The sequence below is a fragment of the Caloenas nicobarica genome, chromosome 11 (assembly GCF_036013445.1).
Source record: "Caloenas nicobarica isolate bCalNic1 chromosome 11, bCalNic1.hap1, whole genome shotgun sequence".
In the NCBI taxonomy this organism is placed as follows: domain Eukaryota; kingdom Metazoa; phylum Chordata; class Aves; order Columbiformes; family Columbidae; genus Caloenas; species Caloenas nicobarica.
This window is the reverse complement of record NC_088255.1, coordinates 3077798-3098741: the sequence shown is the minus strand read 5'-3', so window position 1 is coordinate 3098741 and position 20944 is coordinate 3077798. Positions and strand designations below refer to the sequence as shown.

The 20944-nt window shown below is 42.6% G+C and overlaps 1 protein-coding gene across 7 annotated transcripts in view; it reads right to left on the bottom strand.

The window, feature by feature from the left end:
* Positions 1-20944, bottom strand: part of WNK2 (WNK lysine deficient protein kinase 2) — a 114474-nt gene that overhangs the window by 70907 nt on the left and 22623 nt on the right. For all 7 annotated transcript variants that reach the window (XM_065642981.1, XM_065642979.1, XM_065642984.1 and 4 more), the window contains exons 3-4: positions 4061-4233; positions 2865-3085 (exon numbers count right to left, since the gene is read on the bottom strand). In XM_065642981.1, coding sequence (XP_065499053.1) covers positions 2865-3085; positions 4061-4233 — 394 coding nt within the window. The remainder of the gene's footprint in view (positions 1-2864; positions 3086-4060; positions 4234-20944) is intronic.

Below are 20944 nucleotides of genomic sequence, written 5' to 3'. Positions count from 1 at the left end.
TCCAGGGAAGAAGCTCAAGGTCAGCGCACACACACACCCCCATGGCTCGCTGGTAATAATACAAGGCAGAAGAAGGGACAACAAAAGAAGAAACAGTATTGAAATTTCAAAAACTAACAAGAGAACGCAATATGGCACATTGCCTTACCATACTGGAAGTCACAAAATGGTTTATTTTTCTGGGTGAACAGAGGGGTGTGTACAGGCTTGGGGAGGTGAAAAGGAGAGAAGAAACGAGAACCTTCACTGTTTTTTAATCGGTGCCAATTTGCATTTTTTTTCCTCCAGAGATACATAGCAGCCAGCCGGCAGACAGACAGCACTTTGAAAACAGTAGTGTCACAAATCACCTACAGAATCGCGCACAAAACACTAAACATAATTCTGCCACTGGTTTAGTGGGACAAATCAGTGAGGCTACTCACAGAATAAGGTCCCATTCAACAGGGATTAGGGTGTCAGAAATCTGAGGCAACTGGGTAAACATGAGGTGAAGCACCATCCTTGCTGCTTCACAACAGGAACCTGCAGCTTTCTGACAAGCAGCGACTTACACCACCTGCAACATTTGCACGGCAAACTACTCTGAAAAGTGTGATCTTATAAAGCAAAAGGGAAAAAATTAACACTTGGGTAATTTATTCCAGGAACCGTATCTCCCAGTGTAATTTATGCTTAGGAGTCAAGACTAATTTATTTCCTTCTGACATTTAGAAAATATGAAGCAAGAGAGAGCAACGCAGTCAGGGGGTGGCGGGGAAGGAGGACCAGCAAGCACCAGGATGCCAAGAGGAACACGAGAGGTCTTGGGCCACAGGAAGGACCTGGACAAACTCTGTAATTAAAAAAGTAACTGCAATTAAAGTAACATATACCAGGAAAAAAAATAGTTCTAATACATGTTTGTGGACTTGACATAACCATTTTTTTAAAAAAATGGCCACATAAACAACATCTTGGAATTAGTGTCTGTCAGTAAAACTCTGCTTGTGCATGTCTTCTGAAGTAGACTTGGCCCAACTCACAAAACAAGCCTCAGCACAAGTATTTCTGTAAAATTCATTTTGCAAAATTCAAGAACAATCTCTTCCCTTGTTTATGGACCTTCCACCTCAAAGACACTCATTCCTTCAGCCTTTGTAAATCAGCCAGACCCACATCATGACAGCTTGACCGAGTGCCTGCTCCGGGGGTTTTCCTCCCAGCGTCACACAGGCGCTGGCTGCTGCTCCGAAATGGTTAACAGCTGCCAGAAAGGGAATGTTTTTCAGAGCTGCTACCTTGTTTTAGAAGGAACAAAACTCCAAGGCAGAAGTGAACCTCATGAATTATGGAGCATTTAAAGCAAATCTGAAAAAGCGATAGTGACAGTCTAAGACACAAATGAAATTCTTGACACCATTCCAAAATAGGATGAAAATGAAGTTCCCCCCCCATCCCTTGGGAGCGGGAAGGAATACATACAAGTATTTTTAAACAAAACAGACCACCTGGATGCAAAGCTGCTCAGCATCTCCTCAGCCCCTCCTGGCAGGAGTTTCCCTGCTGGGCTCCCCGCAGGGACCCGCCGCAAGGTCAGACCAGCATCAGCGATGGCACCATTGCAGCGAGGGAAACACTGGCCCTCGGCCATGCTGACTTCATTCCCTTCAGACCCATGTAAAATTGCAGCTACTAATATTCCTTTAAAGCTACTACATCTACGGAAGGGCCAGAATTACTCATCTCAGCAGTGTGAGCCCTCCTGATTCTTTGCTTGGAGCAGCACTACTCATGAGAAAGATCAACTCGGTTCCGTTGCCAAATGAATGCAGACACCTTGCCAGCAACCTGCAGCCCTTCTCAGTATTGAATTTCTTGTGGACACGAGCATGCTTTGGCAGTGTTGTGGTAACAACTGATTTTTACAAAAACTTTTATTGGTGTGTTCCTGATGATAACCCCCGTATTGGTGTTACTGAATTTCTTCCATTATATCCCAAGGACAATTGTTATACTGCAAAAAAAATTACGTGAAGAAATACTGACCCTCAACAGAAAAAAACCCCCACCAATCATTCGTACTTAAACTAGAGAAACTTAACAACAGATATAAACCAACATGATTTCACTAAAAATCACAGTTAAGCAGACCCACAGTAGCCATGCACATATCCCAAATTTCTATCATTTTGACTTCGACGATACTGGGCTCCCTAAGCATTAAGGCCAATACTTTTGTACCAATAATCGTAAAGAATTATGATCTCTTAAAATTTGAGATGCTAAAATAATCATTTAAGCAACTACTGCCTGAAATATGGGCTGCTATTTTCATATATAGTAAAGGAACAGTGGTTGTCACTATCACTTTGCTAATTCTAATTATATAGAATCTAATTTCCATTTATATCGTAAGCTGAAATATGACTACGTGCACAATAACCTCCCCATTTTCAGCACCATTTCTCAAGAATTTGCAGCTTCCTAGAACCATCACCTACAGATCTTAACAAGGGAGATTTGCTAAGGGAGCCTGGGTAAAAACAACACAAAATGTTTAATAATTCAGGAAAACATTACATTTACACAGAAAACATTAAACATAACTGTTGCAAGGCAACTACGTCCTTCGACAGTCATTCAGATAACATCCTCCCAGTTCAGCAAACCCACATTCTCCCACTCCTCGTGCGGGCACCATCCATTGCGTATCCTAGCAGAAATTTCTTTTAATTTTGTACCTCCTGATTTTTAACAAATGGCAGATGTTTTTTCAGCAGAATTCTGCCAGGGCGGCGCTGCAGCAGGGATCACTAATGCAAAACGCGAAAGAGAAACATGAAGTACCAACAGAAGGAAGCCAAGGAGAACAGGAGGATTACCTATAACACTTTTGGCAAACGAAGCTCTCTTGAGGGTTGCCAGACCCAAGTCTCCTATTTTCACAGATCCAGTTGGTCCAGTAATAAAAATATTGTCACATTTTAAGTCTCTGTGAATTATTGGTGGAGTTCTTGTGTGCAAGAAAAGAAGACCCTTCAGGATTTGCCGGCACCAACTACGCAGGACTTTTGGTTTCATCACTTTAAATCTCTTCAGATACCTACAGCACAAACACACACAGAAATGCATATAAAGAAAATGAAGCGTTATTAGAGATTCTAGGGGCTTTAACAGCTGAAACTCCATTCTGGATAAAAGCCCCTTATTAGATGCCATAATAGCAGCTCAGAAATATCACAAAATTGAAAGAAAGATCTTTTCAAAGGAGGAATTAGAGCATTCATTTTTAGGGAGGAAGATAATAAGCATTTTTGGTGCAAATACAACCAAATATTTGCAAGTCAAATAGAACAGCAATTCACTTCCTGCAGAGAACAGCTTTATAACACGATTCATATATTCGAATCAGAAGAAAACTGAAGTTTAACTTTAACCACATGACTTGGACCTCTGTACCACGTACCTGTATTTTTTCCATTTGCCTAAAACACTGTTCAGGAGGATGCATTTTGTAAAAATGTAAAACCTGCTAATGCACTGGCAGAGTAGCACACTGGATATACGCAGTGATAAGCGCTTCTCCCATTGGGGCTGAAAAATCTGTTCAAGAGTTCACACCAACTGTTTTATATCAACCTTAACAAGATTGTCAGTACCAAACCCTATTAATTAATATTGTTTAGCAGATAACCTAGAGCACCTTCTGCTTCAGAAAGAGGTTCTACCATTCAAGTGCTATTCTTTCTGAGTTTTCTAACACCACATGCAAACACAAGCAATCACAAAAACACACCCTGACAAATTGAAACATCGCAGGCAGAAGGTGAGACATTCCAGAGGACAGCTTCTAGTTGCACAACTGAGACAGGAGAACAGGGAATGAGAGACAGAGGCCAAAATTCCACCTGTCAAATCAATGCAGCTGAAACGCAGGGACAAATGACAGACACCAGAGAACAGCTCCATTTTTTTTTTCTTTTATCTGGAGGTGCCTTTTTTCAGAATATTAAAGTAGGATTTTTCTAAAAATTTCCATGGCTATTCTTAGCCTCCTCACCAGGAGGGCAGTACTTACGTCTTCAGCGTTCCAGAGGTCATCAGTTCGGTAACCAGCACAATGCATCTTTTGCCTTTTGCACAGGATTCCCAGAAGTCATAAAATCTCACAATGTTCGGATGCTGTAGGCCTTTTAACATTTCTGCTTCCTCTTTAAATCTCTGCCTCTCTACTTTAGTGAGTTTTCTGTCCTATAATCCAAAATAAGACATTATTAGTAGCAAATGGAGAAAAATAAAGGCACTGCATTGCTAGGGTATTCAGAATTCTGGTTTTGTTTTATGCTTGTATCAAGAGCAATTATAAAATCTTTTACATAAGAGATGGGTAGTGTGTATGAATGAGGGCACTCGCCTAAAATCCAGTGTCAAGACAAAGACTCGCCTGTGAACAAAGCGCTGTCTGTGCTACGCTACATGACAGCATTAATATTTCAGGCAGCATAAACACACCCATGGCTTGACGGATCACCACACAGCTATTTATTTCTTGTTTTGGTTTTGAGAGGATCGTTATCTGGGAGATTAACAGAGGATTTCGTTTCCAGGTAGGAATGTCCTCACAGCTAAGCCACTGCGGCCGTGACCGCTCCTGCGCAGTGACCGTCAGCTGAGGTCCCCAGGGAACCACCCCGGCCTGTACCGCCCCCCACGTCTCTAGGGACAAATTAAAAACACCCCCTTCTAAAAATCAAACACTCCAGTTTTCCTGTTTGTTTGCCGTCCTGCCTAATTTTACAGACTTTTCTGTGAAGCAGACAAAGGCAGGATTTAAAGCTGTCCTTCAGCCTGTTCTGTGGGCTGCACATCGGCCGCATGGAAGTACTTACTCTCTTAAATTAGAAATGTGAGGAATGTCATGTTCTACTACTCTGGCTTTCCTAGAGAAATTCGGGAGGGATGAGCAGCACCCCAGGCTATGAAGAGACCTGCAGGGAACCTGTGGCCTGTCTGCTCCTCCTGCGGGACAGCAGGAGCCTCGGGGCGGCCTGGACCTGGTCACCAGCACCGAGACCCCACACCCGCCACCTCAGGGGCACCGAGACCCCACACCCGCCACCTCAGGGGCACCGAGACCCCACACCTGCCACCTCAGATGTGCACTCCAGCCTCTTTACGTGATGGAAAAAGACCAAAATGGGAGTTTCACTAAAGCCCACACCATGGCCGCCTGGTTTGTCGCCCTGGATGGCTGGTCAGGCTGGGAGCACTTCCCTCCACTGCCCTAGAAATGAAGCTTTTCAGTTCTTTAAAAGGAACAATTGTGTAACTCTTGTTGCTCACAGAAGCAAAGGCTCACAAATCACTAAGATTAATTAGTTCAGATTTTAACCTCAGACATTTTGTTTTTCTGAGTTGACTTAGGCATGTTTATAAGAGCATATATAGAGTGAATTAAATTGGCACCCAGCTGATTTGTAACCAAGGTGCAGAGGGATCAGGCAACTGCCATTTTGACAGCCTGTCCTCAGCTGCGGTCTCAAGGAACTCAGTGAGCATTGCCATGGCTACAAACAAGTGAGCTTTACACAGATTTCACAAGAGGAAAACCTGGGTTGGAAAAAGAAAAAAAAAGAAAAAAAAAAAAAAGAAATGCTTTGGCTCTTCTCGGAAGACAGAAAACCTCCTTCCCCAGGGGCATTTGTGAGGGAAGCATTTCCATTTTACACCAGTGCTGCTGGAGAGGTTCTTGGTTTCCTTTACATTTTATGGAGCAGCAGGAGACGCAACACCGCCCCAAGCAACTGCAGCCACGGGGCAGCACAGCAGGGCGACCGTGGGGACCGATGCCCGGGTCCCCCCCGTGCCCAGGGCACTGCCAGGGCCAGGCGGGCAGCAGCACCCCAAACACCAACAGCCAAGAGCAAGGCAGGGTTTCTGCTGCTCTGTAGCAACTGCATTTATTGCAAGTTTAAAAAAAAAAAAAAAAAAAAAAAGCAGGCTGTCTAATGAGCCAGGACAGAAGAGCCCGAGAATTGCTTTCAAATTCATCACTTCTTCCCCTACTGCTGAGTTTCCTCTTAATTTAAACCCCGTAGAATAAATCAGACACACTGCTATTAAGGAGCAAGTCCTTGTGTGAGACAGGAAGAGCAGAGTGTGGCCAGCAGAGAAAGGGAAAGGCAGCGACACAGATCCAGCAGTTTTTAAAAACCTTCTAATTAAAAAAAAAAGTAATACCATATCCCTTGACTCTTACTTCCAGATTTCTGAGCACTGTGAGAAATCTTCCACTGCTACTTTAAGGGTAAGTTTAAAAAATATCCTTCAGACAATCATATACTGTATATTCCACATAGCATGAGCACTGGATCATTTGGGCTGCTGTCTGAATTCCAAGTACTAAAATTGCAAGCTGGGCAATGAAGCAACGAAGTGATTCTGGAAGACAAATTTGTGTTTTATCTATAACTACAGTAGAAAGAGTCTGGATTTTTTTTTTTTCCCATCAGAATGACAGCTGAGCATCTTTCTCAGGAGAAGGCCTGGGTCCAGTACTGACTCAGAGGAGAGGCGAGGACAGGGCAGCTGCCCCCACGTGCCGCGTTCCCCACCACGGCAGGGGTCTGCAGTGCTGTAAGGGCTCTAACAACCTTTCCTAAATTCCTCCAGGCTGAGCCCGACACACCAGTCATTGGCCAAAGCAGAAACTGTTTCAGAAAGGGCCTACCAGTTGAACTGTTTTCTGTTCTGACGCAGCAAAAACACCCGTTCAACTGCGTGACTCACTCGGGTTTTAATCTAAACCCAAAAAACCTTCACTGGGGTCACAGACACTTATTGCCCATCACATAATTCACACAAGAGAAAATATCCGTATGCTGAAAGGTAAAGATGTAAGCCTTAGGACATCAAGTTTTTAAGATGAGGAATAGGATCCTTTGGAAAGGTCATGCCAAAGAAAGCTAATCCACTTAACTGGATTTAAGACATCACTTTGCATAATGCACATTGATTAGAATTTGGGGGAATGAAGCGAGTGTGCAGATTGACCCAAAGAGTCACCCAACACCACGCTACCTGCAGCAGGTGTTCGCGCCATCGCCCAGCTGAGCGGGGACGCCGAGCAACCGATGAAGCTCCGGAGGAACGAGGCTGGTGCAACAGCGGCATCGTGCCCAACTGACAAACGAGCTCGTTGCTCGGCCTGCTCCACTGCTGCTATTCTGAGCTTCCTCCAGACACGAGACTTGACACTCGGACAGTGTTCTTCTCAATGTGATCCGGGAGATATCAATATCAGTTTGCAGATTCCACACGCTTCCTCTCCTTTTAAGGCATTCTCACTTCTTGGCTCTTTCCCTTCTCACTGGGACATAAAGTCTTGGCTCAGGAAGAGACATGGTAATTCCATTTCAAATGATTGAAAGCTTCTCAAGCCTACTGCTTCGCACCGAGGTTTCTAAAATAAACTTCAACCTTCAAAAGTCCACAGCAATTGCACTGAGCCTGTTCGGTTTTTCCAGACAAACTGAACTTAAACACAACCAAGCAAGAGGCGAGACAGCTGCTCGGTTTGTGTTACTGCTGAGAAAGAATCTGTAAATTTAACTTGTTTCTCTGTCTTAATAAACAGTGAAGAATAGCCAGCTTAAAGGGCTTCAGTATAGACTTTGCTGGTGGCACAGCTGGAATTAGAGCACCCGAGGGTGCGGACACAGCAACCAGGAGCTTTCTCGCCCACAGAGCTTTGCAAATACATTCACAACGCAACAAATGCCTGTTATTGCACTGCAACACCATCACCAGAATCACAGCCAGCCGTAAGGAGAGCACTGAGTCCCACAAACCCGGGGGCAGAGACCCATCCCCACCAGCCTGCAGAGCTGCTTTGCCGCGGCATTCCCAGCACAGCCGCTCCGACTCGCGCTCCGCTGCCCTAACCCTGCCTTCAGAATCTGACAGCTTAGCGCTTCTGCGGAACAAACCAGCGAGCGCTCACGGTGCATCTCGGGCGCAGCATCGCCAGCCACACGTGCAGCCCGGCTGACTTACGGCTCCACCATTTCACTGTTCATGCAGAGAAATAAGCACTAATTCATTTGGGGTTATACATTGTATCTTTCATTATGAAGGCCAACCTAACAAGACATATTAAACAGAGAAGTTATAAATTGTAAGCTACCTTTCCTTCATTAATTTTCCTAGCTTTAAATCAGATTATAACTGCATAGTCAGTTTTAAGCATCAAACCACTGAAAGATATTTACTTCTTTTTGGAAGGAAGAAATAATTCCCAATTAGTAATTCATAGCAAATTACACACCTATTCAGAGAGACTGTAGTAAAATGTGTGCAGCAGGAAGCTACATTAAAGTGCATTTCCCATCTGTAAATCGTATTTCTGCTAATCTAACACACATATGCTCTCTGCTTCTCCCCACTCATCACAGGCAGGATGAACAAATACCTCTCTTTGTTAATATAAAATTCATCCCTTCATTAACTTCCTTAGTGGGGAACAGCAGCAAAGACTGAAATTAGTAAGTAAATGTGTTAACAAAATGAAAGGGAAAGCTCACAAATTAAATGTCTGGAATGACACCCAAATTAACAGCAGGAACATGTTCTGTTAGTCATCCCCAAGCATCATTTCCTCCAGGTTGTAACATATGGGCTCTGACTAAGACTCTGAAAGTTATGCAAGCAAGAGACTGGTTTTCACCTGAGCCTTTAGAAGATTTCTAAGAAAGATTAACAACTGAGCTCAAGTTTCTTGCCTCTACTTACTTGTAAGGGGCTACCAGATTTGAGAATAAACTACATCCTCACCCCATGAGGAAAGGAGATCAATTGCAACAAATAAAAATAAAGCCACACACAAATATATATATATATTTTTTTTTTTACATAGCAATGCGTATATGTAAGGAATTGAAGCACAGCTGTTACCAAACTAGAAGGGTGTGCTGCTTTGCAGTTTTACTGTTTAAGTTCCTCCCTTTAAAGGCTAGAATTTTCAGTAACTTAAAAAAAATAAACTACTTCAACACTTTATAAGTGGCAATGACTTCACAAAGCACACAACTTGGGTATCTCATCCAGACTTACTGGCCTAAGGACTTCTATGTCCAGCTAGCCTAAAAATATTGGCATTTTGGTTGTTTTTTTTAAATTCACCTAGCTGCATTTACTGACAGTTATTTAATTTTGCCTAATAGGCAGGAAGAGAGCAAAGGAGGGAAGGGCTCACATCTGCCATGCAGAACCTTAACATCTCATATTAGTAATGAAGAAAAGGCAAATGAACACACACTTCTGACACAGGAACAGAAATCAAATATCTGAATCAGCAGAATTAACATCTGTTCATATAATTACATTCTCACATCTGCGTGCCAAATCTGCACATTTCTCGTGTACCAGAACTACTCTTCTAATCAGAGATCGCCTTGAGCTACGTAATCAGCCTTGGGATCCACTGACAGCTTTCTCCTGTGTAGCTGTCTGTTGGTTTATTGTGGATTTATGAATTCAATCGCAGTTCTGGTCATGAGTTCGATAGCAAGGTACGCGGCTTGGTGGGACACAGCAGCCTTCCCAGCCATCCTGCAGCTAAGCCAAGGACTTGCTTTGCTGTGAACTTAAGACATGTTAGCTGGTACCTGTGTGTTACTATTAACTCATTAAATTCCATACTGTCAGTACCGCCTCTTAGGGAAACATAACATTGCATAAGTTTTCAAATTTTTAAAGTTCAAATGCCTTTAGAAATAAAGATTAATAACAACACATTTCAGAAGAAAAAAAACCACAAATTTTTAGTTCAAATGAATACTTTACTCATTTAGTGCAACCACTTTTTGTATTTCACATAAGACTTGTGTAATCCACTCTCAGATGGATCCAGGCTGGCTCCCAAAGCCATGCCTGGGAGCAACAATGATATCACTGAAGCAGCTGCTCTCAAGGACCAGCTCTCTGCCTTATTATACCTATGCTATACATTTTCAACAGCATTCAGAACCTTTTATGCCCACACCCTGTACATTCAGTTATAAGCACATATAATTGAAAGGGATCCTAAAGGAGAAAATCCCCTATCTATGAACAAATAGCGGATGCTCTCACCTTCCCTTCCATGAAGGATCTTTTTTCTGGAAATGTCCTTGAGTGAGCCCTTGGCCACCCTGGGCAAGTGATTATTTCCTTCTGGGTGCCATGGAGAGAAAGAGGCCTCTGGTTTTTGTGAGTGCATACGTGCTGTGGATCATTATTATTCTCATGTGGTTGTACAATAATATCCTCAACTGGCATACGGACACGTGTTTTATGTAGTGTCGTCAGAGTGCTAAATAATTTGGATAAACCCCATTTCAAGTTGATTTCTTTACTAAAGAGTTCTGGCTGGAATAAAGTCTGTTTGGAGCTTGTTGCCTGCCTAAATGGACTTTAGGGGTGCCTCCGTCACAGATGCCATTAGACAACTCACAATTCAGGAAAAAAGAAATTTACAGCTTCACTACATATCAGCGCTCAGCCAACATTCTTCTTCACTAAGCCACCCTCGGTGAAGTTACAGCCTGCCATTTGTTAGCTGTATTAGTGAAGCACACTGAGGTTTCCCAGTGGTAACTCATTTTCCAAATGCATGAAAAGCAGCCCTGCCCCCAAGGATGCTCACAATTCAATGAACAGGAGCTGCAGAACAGGCCAGGAGAGATTTACTTATTTGCCTGAGTCATTGCTAGAAATCTACAGAAAATTAGGAGCTTTATGGCTTAACCCAGCAGATTTCTGCAGAAAAGACCGAGCTTGCTTTTTTGCTGGACACAAGTACAACTTGCTACATTTTAAATTGCTTAAGAGACACTTCAAAGTTATTGCAGAGGAATGATGAAATTCATGCCTTCTACTGAACACCAGAAACTTAAGAAACTCATCCTGCAAGGTGCTGGAGGAAGGGGAATTGGTATCTCAAACCACAAATCTCAGCACAAGAGCCATGAAAACGCCTACAAAACCAAACACCATGGGCGGACCCTTTTACATATGACAATCTCCCAACAAAACTGCAGTTAACCAAAAAAGTTCTTGTCACAAGGAATTGAATTAATTGCAGGTATCACCCCATTAACTCTTAATTACCAGAGCTTCACAGGTTCCACATAAGCTTGTAATTTTAGATGAAATACCAGAAACAGTTCAGGCTTGCCTCACAAAAATGACTTACTTCAAAGGAAACTGTGAAATCAATGTGTGGAAAAAGCTGTACAAGCCCTGTGACACCAGATCACATCTGCTGACACAGAAAGGAAAAAAGAAAAACACAAAACCAAACAAAACACGCCACAAAACAAACCACAAACACCAGCAAACAACCAAAAATCCATTTTAGATGTGTCATGAAAATTTGGTATCTTCTGCAATCCACTTTGGAACCTATCTTTAATGAAAGTTTATGCAACAGTTTGCGATGTTTTTAAAAAGCATCTTGCTTCACTTAATTCACATCACCCATAAGCCCAGTATTTGGGCATATAAGATGTCACACTACAAGACACAACATCTCAAAGAGATGGAGCCAAATCTGCAGGTGCCTGTGACCCCCGTCCCGTGTCCCACCCGCAGCGGGTTCCCATTCTGTCCTCACTTCTGAGGGACTGGGAAGACCACAAGATGCCAGCTGGAAGACACAGAAAGATGATGCAAATACCTCTAAGTCCAAGGCCTGATGCCTTTGCAATTTTAATTGCTGTGGTTATCAATTGCCCGGTTGGGTGCTGGGCTGGCACACACCACGCAGCCGGAGCGAGGAAGCCGCAGCCACCCCCGAGAGGGCCCGTCTTTCTGGCCTGGGCCAGCAGGAACCAAAAGGGACACACAAATTCAACTTGGAAGAGCTGGAACTGTGCAGAGGGAAGAAAGGAGATGCCACTGGCAGCTCCCAGTATAACATGGGTATAACACGACAGACGAACCTGTCTCTGGACTGGTACAGTGGCAGGGCGCTTGCCTGCAGAGAAAAGCCATCTGATTTTTTTCTTCTTTCAGCAATTTCAAATTAATTTATAGGTATGAAATCTCCTTCAGTTCCCCTTTGCTGTGTGCTTGTTAAGCAGAAGTGCTGTTTTTCCTAAAAAAGCAGGGCTGCCATTCCTTGCCTGCCAGGGAGCCCCAGCGCCTTGCTCAGCCTTCCCAGATGAACCCAAACCCTTGCTGTTTACCCCAGGTTACTGCTCAGCATGTAAATATTAATACTCATTTGGCCCATAAGCTATGCCAGCCAGAATTAACCCAGCACAGAGAATTAGCAGAACAAGGCAAGTTTTGTTTAGCTTTGCCCTGGTAAATTTAATCTGAGTGTGTCTTGCATAGCATTCAGTCCTGCCATTCTAACAGGCAATTTCAGTTTCATCCCATTATTGCTACCATTTCCCATCCGGCTATAACCGAGCAATTCTATACTTCAGTTTGTAAAATGCAAAGTGAAATATTCTTACCAGTGAATCAATTATAATCCACCAGTAACCCCTAAGGAGAGAACAGGATACTCAGTTACAGTCACAAACATTCAGAAAAAAAATAGTTTCACTGTAACCTGAGTGCAGCTGCATAACATGTACCTTCCAGCATTGTGTTTTGAAAGGTAAAAATCTGTCAAAATGGTAAATCTGCTAAGGCCCAAGAGAAATGTTTGTATGGATTTACAGTTTCAATAAAATACTTTGTAAATGATTAAAATTTTATTCGCAGCAGTAGCAAAGCTGAGCTTGAGCTAAACTAGATCCATTTCTATCTGCTGACTCCTTATAAACAGAAGAACATAAACGTGACATTTATATAATGATTTAAATATTTTCACTTCACATTAGTTTTTATCCTTTGTGAAATACCCCAATTTAGAAAAGTTGCTTAAAACAAACCATTCCCTTCGGAACTTATGTTCAGACAGAAATGCAGCAACAGGATTATGATGTTTGTAATGGAGATCACTCAAGTCAGAACAGATATTTTCTGCCTCCAAAATTAAGCCCTTGAACTGTTTTGGATTTGCTCGTCAACCACAGGTCAGAAGATACCCACTGAACAGGCCTTCAGGCTTAGTCCCTTAATTACAGACTAAGTGCATTTATTTTAGGAAACTATCTAAGAAATTTTCAAATTATTAAAAAAAAACCAAAACCCCAAACACTACAAAACAGCCCCCAAGCCCCCCACCAAACCAGCCAGATGGACTGACAACCATTTAAGAGCCCTGCCTGGAGCAGGCTGTAGAAAAGAGATTTTCAGAGCTCTTCAAATCATAGGCTGTACACAGTGATGAATACACCTTTAATTCGATCACTCTTCTCACAAAAACCACCTCATGCCACAGAAAAGCAGAGTTAAAAGCCATTTCTCACTTGTTCCTGCCCACCCAAAGCAGCATAACGTAATACTCGAAAACCTTCAAAGCCGTGAGCAGAGCAGAGCTGAGCACTGAGAACACCAGGAGGGCCCCCGGGTCTGGTTGGCCAGGGCTGCAGCAGCGGCCCCGAGCTCTGCAGGAGAAAAAACGGGCACAACTGCAGCCTTTATTTAGCTGGACATGTTGAATTTTCTTCCCGGGGAAAAGCTGTCTTGGTGCACAAGCCAGGCGAACAAGGAAAGCTTCCCCGCGCAGCCTTCAGTGTAAGTTCAGCATCCTAGAACTTTTCACGTCTTTGTTTGCACAAAGCAAGAAAGACTGCACATGTGCATGTCTGTCTATGTACACACAGGCTGAACTTCATTATATTGATGGAAAGGAATATAAAATAGCTAGACAAAAAAAGTGATGGCACAGACCTTAATTTAAGCTCTAATAGTGGCTTAATGGATTCTGGAGAGAAAATTTTGCAGTTCTTCCTTTACATCGTGGCCTGCTGAGCCACCTACACTTAGTCATTCAATTCTTCTGTGCCCACGTCTTGCATCTCTAGGACACAAAAAAACAACGAGTTCCTCGGTACACCCCAGAGATATATGGATGAGCAGCAGCGTAACCAGCAGTATCGTGAACTCCTCCTCCCACCTTGCTTCTGGTTTCTGCTAGGGACCTTTTGGAGGAGCTCATTGGAAGAGAACACAGGAAAAAAAGTCCTTTAACATGACTTGCTCTTTCTGTTTTGAAAACAAACACAACAACAAAACTCGAAACAAAATGAAAACAAACCAACCAACCTTGCAGGGGGCCATATTATTGCAAATATCCAACTTAAACTCCTGCACCTGTAAAGCCAAAGAGTCTCAGAGGCCCCAAAGCTGCCCCAGGAACACTCTGCTCTCACTCCAGCCCAACTCCACAGTGCCCGAGAACAGACCGACTGCTCACTGCTGCTGGAAAGAAGCTTCAGAAGAAAAGGTATGTGGGAAGGATATAGTGCAAAGATGAAGGAAAAATTCAACAGTCCATCTTTTCTGCTGAAACAACTCAGAGAACAAGCGTTCCCTGTAGCATGCTTGCAAACCCCTTGGAAAGTAGGGACAAGGGATCATCCACAGCCACAAAGACACTCGGCAGATTGGGGTATCCTAGCCCCTGAACACTTAGTAATTTATCTGGAAGTGTCTTGGGAACCTTTCTAAATGCTGAAAAGAGCTGCCAAATTTTTGTTCATTCCTAACACCACTTGACAACCTGTTAGAAAACACTCAAAGGCAAATGCTGCACTCCTGGCCAGGATATATTAATCAAAGTTTCCCACAATGGTTAAGAATTAAGCTGAAAGCATCACATTTGTAACAAAATATTTCCCTTTTCTTTCATTCCCCTCCTGCAAAGCTTGACATTCTATAGCCCTGCCCAAAAGAATAACACCAGCTTGTAGGCTAAAACATACTAACAGCTAAAAATTTAACTTCCCCTCCCTTGAACAGCAAAGCATGAAAGAGTAACATCAACATGGGTTTATGAGAAACAGATCTTGGCCACTTTCCAATGAGATTATATGTTTGGGTTGATAAAGATAATAGTGTTGACATAATGAACTCAGATTTCTACAATACATTTGCTTCACATTAAGAAAGAATAAGAATGAAATAGAAAATAAGCAGGTATATAAATTGATTAAAAATTCTAAAAAAATGTAACTTATAGTTTTTGTCTGATCACTTACCCAAGTTACACATAAAAATACATGTCCCTGATGATTTGCAAGAGGTTCTGCAGGGCTTAGGTTTTGTTCCAACAAAGCTATTTGTATTTTTTATTGAGAGCTGTGAAAAAAGCTTATTACTACCAAATTTTACACTTTTGAAAAGAATTAGTAAAGAGTTGAGGCATAAAGATGAGAGGTCACAGAGACCGAGATGCTGGGGATTATCAGAGATTCATCCAAGAAACTCCTATGAACCAAGGTACACAGGAGGTTCGATTAGACGATCACAGTGGTACTTTCCGACTTGACGTCTGTGACATAGTTCAGCTACAGTGGTAGTTAAAAGACACGTGCCCTTGGTTAGGGTCCTGGAATACTAATTTGAATGCTAGTTATCAAGTGCAAACAAGATAGTTCAAATCTTGGCTAGACAGAACCTATAAAAACATGAAGTCGGCAGCACCAAACCTAAGCAAGTGAGAGTGATGCTTCATGATAGGTGTTCCTGCTGCCCATCATGACAAGAGTTTGAAAATTAAATGAGCAAAAAAGACCCCAACCAAAACAAAACCCATATCTTGCACTAACAGGTTCACAACTGGTGTGCACAGATACATTTCTTATGGGTGTGTTCAGTCCCCTTCATCACAGCTGTTTAATAAACTAAAATCTCCAGCTTACAGAGGTAAGGATTTTACAAAATTATGCAAGGATGTTCCATATACTGTATTTAACCAACAGCATCAGACATTCAGAGACTCTACAGAAAGCAACATTAATCAGAAAACTAAGACGATAAAACACAGTATAATTTTATTAAAGATTTCAAGAACAGAATCATAGCATAGTCTTGGTTGGCAGGGCCCTTCCCAGCTCCCCCAGTGCCGCCCCTGCCCTGAGCAGGGACATCTGCACCAGCTCAGGTTGCTCAGAGCCCCGTCCAGCCTGGCCTGGGATGTCTCCAGGGATGGTTCAGCCACCACCTCTCTGGCCAACCTGGGCCAGGCTCTCACCACCCTCCGGGGCAACAATTTCCTCTTCATATCCAGCCTAAATCTCCCTCCTTTAGTTTAAAACCATCACCCCATGTCCTATCGCAACAGACCCTGCTGAAAAGTCTGTCCCCATCTTTCTTCTCAGCCCCTTTTAAGTATGGAAAGGCACAATAAGGTCTCCCCGGAGCTTCTCTTCTCCAGCTGAGCACCCCAACTCTCTCAGCCTGTCCTCCCAGCAGAGCTGTTCCAGCCTCGGATCATTCCTGTGGCTCCTCTGGCCCCTCTCCAGCAGGTCCATGTGTGTCCTGTGCTGAGGACAGAGCTGGACCAGCACTGCAGGGGGGGCTCACAGAGCGGGGCAGAGGGGACAATCCCTTCCCTCCACCTGCTGCCCACGGGGCTGGGGATGCAGCCCAGGGCACCATTGGCTTAAAAATACTTCTAAGACTTTAAAATGGGAAAATTAGGTTATGGAAAAGAATGGTCTAGTAGTTTGGGCTTCACACTCAGATTTCATTAAGTAGTGCAAGGAGAAAATACTGTCAACAGTTATATTATTTGCCAAAAAAGGCTTCTTGTATGTTTAATCACATCATTTCCTGCATTTGTAAAAACCAATGCTAGTTAGAACATACAGAAACCTTCTTCTCTGTTCTCTCTCCCACCCCCAAAACACTCTGCCAAGAAGAAAAAAAAAAAAAGCAAAAGCTGGCTTTACAAACTCCCTTATATAAAGATGACAGTTTTCTTGGCTATCTTGCACACTCTGTAATGGTGTGTACCTATGCAAAGCAAATAAACTTTTTGATTTGGCTGGTGTTTGACTTCAAGAACACTAACAAGGTACTCACAGAACTGAAGAACCCACCCACACAGAAGTAACACAACAGAAGCATTTACTTTCCTCTATTAATTTCAGCAAATAAAAAGCCTAAAATCTCTTCAAATGAAACACCTGAGGAAAAAAATAACAGTGCATACAGCTATCATACTTAGAGTGATACCAGCTGGTTTGCTTGCTTGCAGTTGTTTTTTTCAAGGACAAATGGCACTGCCTGCAGAACTTAAGACTGAGGATTCATTTTGTTCAATGCACATTAAAGAAAATAGTTCTGTATTCTATAGAAAAAAAATATTACTGCCAAACACTTTCATTGAGAAGTTAAGAATTTTTTTTTCCCCCAAAGATGCATCTCTTTGCTCAGTAAACGTTAGCTACCTATGAAATACAAAATACATCATAGTTAAAAACTTGACTAGAAGTTCAGAAAAATGACCTGGGAACTCTGCCCAGTTTTGACACAATTTCAAAATGCTTTATAATTCTTTAAACTTTCCAAAATTCCAGTATTTCATCTCTCCTTAGATATTTTCCTGTTAATAAAAACCAATCAACACGCCCTTCTGAGGTTGCAAATGCTGGTCTCGCTGAAGACCCTGTGGCTTGTGTAACACAAAAGTTTGCTCCTGGTATGAAACAACAGGTTAATTACTAGTGAAGGAGAACCAGCAATTCAAGTAAGATATTTTTAATCACCAGCAGTAACAGACGCTCACTGTTAAGAATGTAAATCCTGGACTGTGGTTCCCACAGTCCCCGGGATAAGTGACAGGTGAGTACACAGAAAGGCTTCATTGTTCAACAAGTTATTGTTTGGTCATGAGCAAAGCGGTCCTCATACAGAAAAATGAAAGCACAAGTGTCTGCAGAGCACACTGACAAAAAAAGAATGCAAGATTTAACCACCTGTCACAGACATTACCAGTAATTGCTTCACCCTTGGACAAAGTAAAGGGTATAGGATACATCCTTGCAGGAAAACGTTCAAGAAATTAAAAGCAAAACAGACACCCTCAAATGGTTCTATTTGCCTCTCTCTCAATAAAATCACTGTTCCTATGTAGCAGCAGGTGTGTCACAGTCGCTCAGCGGTGCCTTTGGCAGCGTCACCCCTGTCCTCGCAGAGCCGAGCGCCCCGCGCTCCGGGGAGAGCAGCTCAGGGCCGGCTCCGGACGCAATAAAAGTGATGTTTACTCTGAAGATGGAAAAACTGTCACCAAGGATAATTTTAAAAGCTTCCTGGGGAAATCAAAGGAAGTGGTGAAGTACGTGTTTTGCGTAAAATGCTGTTAATGCAGGGATACAGTCTCACCTCTGTGAAACAGCACTAAGAAGAGGTTTCAGAGTCTCTGCATGTGCATTCATGGGTCTCAAATTTAATATTTTCATTCCTTTAATTTAAGTATTAAAAACCCCACTTTATGTTCAAATTAATTCTTTCATAGTTCCATTCTTTACGTATTTTCTATAGATTTTAGCAAAATCTGGATTAATGCAAGGTAGAGTAGACAAGGAGTTTAAGTCTATGAGCCTAATTCAACTTGTCAGTAGAGTGATCAGAAATGTCTTGCCACCAACTCTTGCCCAATAACTTGCCTAATTCCTCCCAACATATCCTTTTTGTATAATTGCATACTAAATTCAGGTAAGATACCATGATAAACAGCACAAATAAGGCATGAAAATACCTTCAAAGCTTACATAAGAGGGCAAGACTGTCTTTAAAACTCATTGGCACATTAAAATCCAAGGCCATGAACTCATTCGCAATTGGCTGTACAGAAGTTCAAAGCACACACTGCAGTTTCAGTCCATGCAACTGAAGTCAGAAACAGTTTGTGCTTTTATTTTCACCTCATGCTGATGTGTATGCCAGGGTGCAAGGTAAAAAAAAACAAATTAAAAAATTAAAAATCACTGTGCAACGTGCCAGCTGTTTATCCCAGTGTGTGCACACAGTTCTCTATCAATGGGCTTCACCCTCATGAAAGCTGCAAGGGATTTCTGAGCCTTTGTACTAGTTTCCAAATGAAAGCTTTATTATAAATACCGGGCAGTGCATTAGTGTTCATTCCTCAGCCACGCCAGGACCACAAAGCGTTTTACAGATGCTAATTTTGCCAGTACACAATTTTGCAGGACAAGGGAGGTGCAGGGGGAAATCACAGCCAGTCTGAACTCATTTGTGCTGCCCTTTTCTGCAAGTTTTCCAAACAGGACTATCCACACACACAGTGCAGCCAGAGCCCACGGTGCGAGCCCAGAACATGTCAGATTTATTGTGCATGACCAGCCTGACTAACACAGACCCACTTGAGAGTTCGTCTGGACGCAGATCCCTGGACATCATGCAGCCAAGCCCTAAAATGCATAGATTCAGAAAGTGGAGATACCCAAGGAAACTTGGGCACTTGACAGCTCTACTTGTCTTGCAGGAAAGCACACAGGAGCTCTATTTTCTTCCCTCTGGTGGTAACCATACCTCCAGGCTCTCAATCCTATAAATCATTACCCTGTTAGTATGCCCAGCAGCACCAGATTGGACATATGATGCTTATCTGACTAGTTTAACACCATCTGCCTTCGTGTGCGAAAGAGCGGTTCAAGGCACATAGACACTGCATTACTCTCCAGAAAAGCACCAGTGGAAGTGATTCACACCATTATTAAATAATACCGGTCATGTCCTGTTAACAGAAGCACAAGGACCCGTCTTTGGTTAGGAAAACACTGTCAAGGTCCATTGGTTTAATTTTACCCTGAAATGGGAGCATATGGTAAGTCATCCCATAGGGATCGGTGATATTCTCCTAAACAGATGTTCTTGCCATAGGAAACATTTAGAAGGAAAGCAGGTGTGATTGATGAGACTGCTCACAAACAAACCTTCACCACAACAGAACACCATTTCTATTCCATTCTTGCACTATATCAAGGCTTCAGAAGGAAGAGCAGCAATCAGATAACTTTGACAGAAGGACAGGAAGGGAGAAGGGCAATCACACACACATTTTATGTCCTTATAGAAACACTGTGTTAAAATAATGCCTAGTAAAACCAGAAATAATCTTTCCAATAAAGTGTTAGTATTTCACAAAAAAATCCCTTCAACATAAAGATAGTAATCAATTTAGAACTGACTTACAACTGTAACAAATGAGATTAGTTTCTCTTTCGTTATTACTACTGTCTCTCTTCACCAACTTTAAGTTAATAACCAATGATTTCCTCTAGTCTATGTACTTGGTTGCTTCACTAAATATGCACCCAGCCAGGAACAGAAGACTCACTTCTCAAGAGACGAGGCTTTGTGGAAAACTAAGCATTAACCTCAGGGTTTTAGCCTCAGCCAAAAACTACACATTAATGCTTCTTTGCTTTTGAGATTTAGGCATTGCATTTCTCCTCTTCTACAACCAAAACCCATCACATGTGTTCTGACAGTATGGACAGCGGCTCTAAATTTTCAGGATTATGCTGAGCAGAATCTGGCAAGACACCCGATCCACCATCCTCAGTAAGACGGTGTCCTTACAAACAGTGACCTTGGCCGGTGCTCACAGACACAGCATTTCTAGGAAGTACCAAGGAAAGGGTCCTTCATTCTGCAGGCTTGTTGTATAAAGTGCAGTTACCCTTTCAAATTAAGTTGTAGAAACACTAACTGAAAGCCTTTTTCCAACCCTGTTATTTTAAAAAAACTAATAATAAAAAAATAATGGATACAAGTAGGTTATTTAAAAGAAAATCAGAAAGCAGGAAACGTCAACATCTACACAGAATACTGTACCATCACTTCCACAGCCATAAAAATGAAGCTTGGTAAAGTCAGGAAGAAAAAATTATTTAATAATTCCTATATGACTTCCTCGCTTGGGCTGGAAGGTAAAGGCCAGGGGAACGGCGAGGCACGAAGAGCCGGAGCCACGCGAGGACGCGGCCGTCGCCGCTTCTCTGCTCCGAGCCCCCAGCGTCTCGGCTGCCGAAGTACCGTCATCATCTCC